The sequence below is a fragment of the Rhinoraja longicauda genome, chromosome 8, assembly GCF_053455715.1.
Source record: "Rhinoraja longicauda isolate Sanriku21f chromosome 8, sRhiLon1.1, whole genome shotgun sequence".
In the NCBI taxonomy this organism is placed as follows: Eukaryota; Metazoa; Chordata; class Chondrichthyes; order Rajiformes; family Arhynchobatidae; genus Rhinoraja; species Rhinoraja longicauda.
This window is the reverse complement of record NC_135960.1, coordinates 27,302,156-27,306,569: the sequence shown is the minus strand read 5'-3', so window position 1 is coordinate 27,306,569 and position 4,414 is coordinate 27,302,156. Positions and strand designations below refer to the sequence as shown.

Here is a 4,414-nt window from a genome sequence, read left to right as displayed (position 1 = left end):
GAGTCTAGGCGATGGGTCTGCAAGACCCAGCGGTGAACCCCTGATTACGTTTCATCTCGTTTTATTTATTTGGGGGAAGCTGCGCTTGCCATTGGCCAGCCCGGCCGCTGTTACTAGGGGTCCACCCCGGGGGCTTGACGCTCGGCTCGCTGATTGGTGGAAAGCACGTGCCCTGCCATTCACGTGCTTCCGGTGGCTGGGAAAAGTGTCTGAGAGGCAGCGATTTAGGAGTTTGCAAAGCTCGCACTGTCAGAGAATCGCCACGGACTCCAAACAAAGATCAATGCAGTGCCAGCTTTGCATGGCACAGTAAGTATGAAAAGTGGAGGTGAATGCACCGAGACCCCCACCATGCCAAGTACATAGAGCAGCTGTCGTTCAAAAGTCAGGGAGAGCCGACTGCCAAAAGACATCGAGGAAGGTGTTTGGCTTCCGTCCTCTTGGATACGTCGCCTATCAAGTGGGGCAAGGATCAAGTGGGTGCAATTGACAGCTCGAAATATGGAAGAGCAGAAAGATCAAAACATCCGCGTGGAGAGTAGAGAGCCGAGCGAGGCGGATCGCGTTTCTATCTCTCCTCCTTTCCAGTCGCCCCAAATACAGCCCCATCCAGCGGCGCAGCAGCCGCACAGAAACACTAACTTTTTTATTGATAATATCTTGAGGCCGGACTTTGGGTGCAAGAAGGAGAGAGATCGGGCGCAGACATCTGGGAGAGAAAACGTTAACCCGCTCACAAGGTCGTCAAATGCATCAAGTCTCAGTCCGGATTCAGATTGTAGTGACAGTTCCTCGCAGCCATCCAAGCAGTCTCAACCAAAGCAAAACGAAGGCAATGGAACTAATTCGACAAAGTATGCAGAAAACACTGGCTCGGCGCTTATGATTGTGGGGGCTAATGCAGAACCTATATCCAACAGTGATGGAAACAAATCGGCATCATCAGCGGCTCTAATGTGGCCTGCCTGGGTTTATTGCACTAGGTATTCAGACAGACCGTCCTCTGGTAAGAAATTATAATACTTATAACGCAGGCAAAAAAACGTACAATCGACACACAAAATAACTTTTTTTGCAACTCCATAACAGGCCAAATGGCTACTTTAAATCTATGGTACCTGAAAGCATTGAGTGTAGTTTTCAAGCTTATAGGACATTTATCTAACGTTTTGGTTTTTTTAAAATGCAAGAACGCGAACGCGGGTCGGCTCGTGGCGACCGTAACACGATAGAGAATATTGTATCAGAAATTAAAATTCTAGATATTTCAGATCAATAGTGTTGAAATTATGTACTCGGAACAATTGACAAATATAGCGGTGGAACAGCGACACGGGGCAAGGCTTGAAGTTTTGGGCCTCGGTGTTGAATCTTTGCAGGCCGGGGACTGAGGGTACACAGGACTGCGTTCGGTGCAGTTTAGGCGCGTTCTTACCGATAGAACTAAAGGATCGACATTTAAACAGTTGTGGCATTTTTACAAACTACAGCGCTTATTACTCGAGCGTATAAATGTTCGAACAGATAGCGGTTTGGATTAATTGAGTTCTGCACCGTAGCAGGTTCAAAATCAACTATAATTCAGTAAATGTTTTGATTTTATTTAATGATCCGCTCCAGAAATGTATTTACCTATCAATTCCTGGCTTAATTTGATGGCAAAATCAGAGTCAGTTCATTGTTATTTTGATGGCATTGGGACCCAGAAAAGAAAAGGCAAATTGACTTTGTCATTTATGCTGATTTAACATAATTTTTTAGCTCATTTATTAATGAATATATCTCGTAATTGGTCTGATCGGGGTTCTCTGTGTGAAAGAAACATAGTGATTTTACCCAGAAATTGCAGATTGACACATTTCAAACAGTGTAAAATCAAAAGCAGAAAGCAAGCACCTCACTATATAAATAGCACAACCGAGACATCCTTCCTCTGAAACTTGGGAATCGGAAAGCATCGATTAAGGAAGTATTTGGTGTCTGCTTTCGCGTGTAGGTTTGCTAAAGATCTAACCAGATGATTTATGCATTGGCCCCTGTGTGCGGCGGCCTGGCGGGATGGTTGCGCTCGCGATTTACAGAGGACGGAGAGAAATGTCCTCTTAGTGAAAGCGATTCTGCAAACTTCTGCGTCCATGCAGTGTAGTTTGAGCTAATCATGGCGCCGAGCTCCACAAACTAAGAAAAGCCAGTTTGATTGACTAGCTGATTGATTGATTGAGCTGTCAGGCTAAACATTTAGCGAAACGTCACTTTTTTAGCTTTTCAATCAAGTAGTAAGCTGATTTTATTAACATTTACCAACATTGTTTAGGCTCGGTTTTCAATGGCTGCGATATCTGTGGTATTCTTTAAAAAAAAGTTAATTTACAGTGGCCTTAAATACTGACAAGGGGAATTTTAACTACCGGTCAAATGTAGTCACAACGTTGAGGAGAAAGTAGGGTAGCTCCTACAGTATTTATATCCTGTGCTTTGGCTTTATCCTTTGCACACACCGCTGATTAGTATTATCTTACATCAGTAGTCTGTGTAATATAGAACAGGTCTTGACAGGAAGCTGTGAGATAAATGTTGTTGTTAATCTGCGATGCCAGTGTCATTTGCTTTATCCGGATCTAGAAGGAAATGATCACAAACGAAACAACAGATTTCCCATTTTACGAAGGCACCGTGATATTTTCTGTAAAATTAATGCCAAGATCGGTATTATATCGCATGCTACTTTCTTTTTTTTTCTCTTGAGTTTGGCAAAGCTCAGTCTGAAGTCTAAATTTACAGGATTTTTAAAAAAGTTAAAAATCTTGCACAATTTTAAAAGGATGACAGATTGTCGACAACGCACCTCGAACTTGGAATGGAAAGAGCAGTAGCAGCAGCTTAAAAGTGGGACTCTCTCCTTTGGTCCCAAACCAAGCACAGTGTAATCCACGATTTATACTTACTGTTCTTTAAAAAACGGGTACAATTTACATGTGTGGGTGTGGGCTCGTTAGAAGAGCTAACAGCTCGCTGTTGTCCACTGTAGGCCATATGTTTCCAGAAGTATTTGATATCAACTGGATAAAAAAAAGGTCCAATTTCTGCTCAAGGATGAAAATGAAGAGAGAGGGGATTCCGTCCATGATCGAGGGTTTGAATTTTACATTTTTTTACCTTTACGGAAATAAAAAACATAAGCTGTACCTACGTATTTTTGCGGTCTCTTGAATAATGCGGCATTATGGGCTTCTTTGCATGCAGTTTCACATCTAGGAATCGTTGGCCAGCTAGTTAGACAAAATGTGCCAACGTTTATAACGTTAAGAAACTTGTACATACTGGAAGACCCAAACGAAATAAAATTACACCCTGCAATCCCTGCAGTGAAAAAGAATCAAACGCTGCTACACGGGTTTCAGTGCACGTTTAAATATAAAATAAAATGCTGTTTCCCTGTGGCAGTATTGTTATGTGGTGGGATATGTACTTTGCGCCATTTTGTTAATTTTAAAACTATAAATATGGCCGCCTATTTAAAGGGCGGCTGTTCACTTTGTTTTTGTACATTTAACTGCACAGGTCTCTGAAAGCTTTGTCGCGGTCTGGTTTCAAGGATGAATTTGAAAGCGTGACCATCTGCATGTTTTTTTCTTTGCTGTCTTTGCCACAGGTCCCAGGACTAGAAAATTGAAGAAGAAGAAGAGTGAGAAAGAAGACAAGCGGCCACGGACTGCGTTCACGGCCGAGCAGCTGCAAAGACTCAAAGCAGAGTTCCAGACCAATCGCTACATCACCGAGCAGAGGCGGCAAACTTTAGCACAGGAACTAAATCTGAACGAATCCCAGATCAAAATCTGGTTCCAGAACAAGAGGGCCAAGATCAAGAAAGCCACTGGCCTGAAGAATGGCTTGGCTCTTCATCTAATGGCCCAGGGACTTTATAATCATTCCACCACAACAATTCAAGACGGAAAGGAGGAGAGTGACTGATGTTCCGTTTTATGCTGTTGAAATAAAGGACTGTGACAGGTGCTATTTAAATTAGATCTGCGTGTATCTATATGGACTGAATTATAATACAAGCATTTTAAAATTATATATAACCAAACACATTATGACCTTGTATATATTTAATTTCAGGTAAGGAGATGTCTAGAGATCACTGCTTGACCGAGATTTTATCATTTCCGTTTTCAATGTTGTCGCTAATTGTTTTAGTCAATGTCAGGTCTAGAGATTTTATGTGAACCCGGTCTTTTCTGAACTTATTCAGAAATATAAACTGACTACGTAATGAATCGCTACATGCCAAAGATTTTACTATGTTGAGAAATGATGTAGCATCAAATAAAATGTAGACTGTGCTTGGAGCACATTCTGACTAATGGCTTGGTATCGTACTGTTCTTTCCGAGCTCCGTTTTCTTTTTACT

General features: G+C 42.1%; 1 protein-coding gene across 1 annotated transcript; it reads left to right on the top strand.

Annotated features, from left to right (window-relative positions):
* Positions 1-501: 501 nt before the first annotated feature.
* On the top strand, positions 502-4,074 carry en1a (engrailed homeobox 1a). Its single transcript, XM_078404421.1, has 2 exons — positions 502-1,006; positions 3,653-4,074. The coding sequence occupies exons 1-2, from the start codon at positions 502-504 to the stop codon at positions 3,970-3,972; spliced, it is 825 nt and encodes a 274-aa protein (XP_078260547.1). The 3' UTR covers positions 3,973-4,074.
* The last annotated feature ends 340 nt before the right edge of the window (positions 4,075-4,414 follow it).

Coding starts and splice junctions, on each gene's coding strand:
- en1a (XM_078404421.1), top strand. CDS start 502: ATGGAAGAGCAGAAAGATCAAAACATCCGCGTGGAGAGTAGAGAGCCG. Junction 1,007..3,652: donor TTCAGACAGACCGTCCTCTG/GTAAGAAATTAT, acceptor TCTTTGCCACAG/GTCCCAGGACTAGAAAATTG.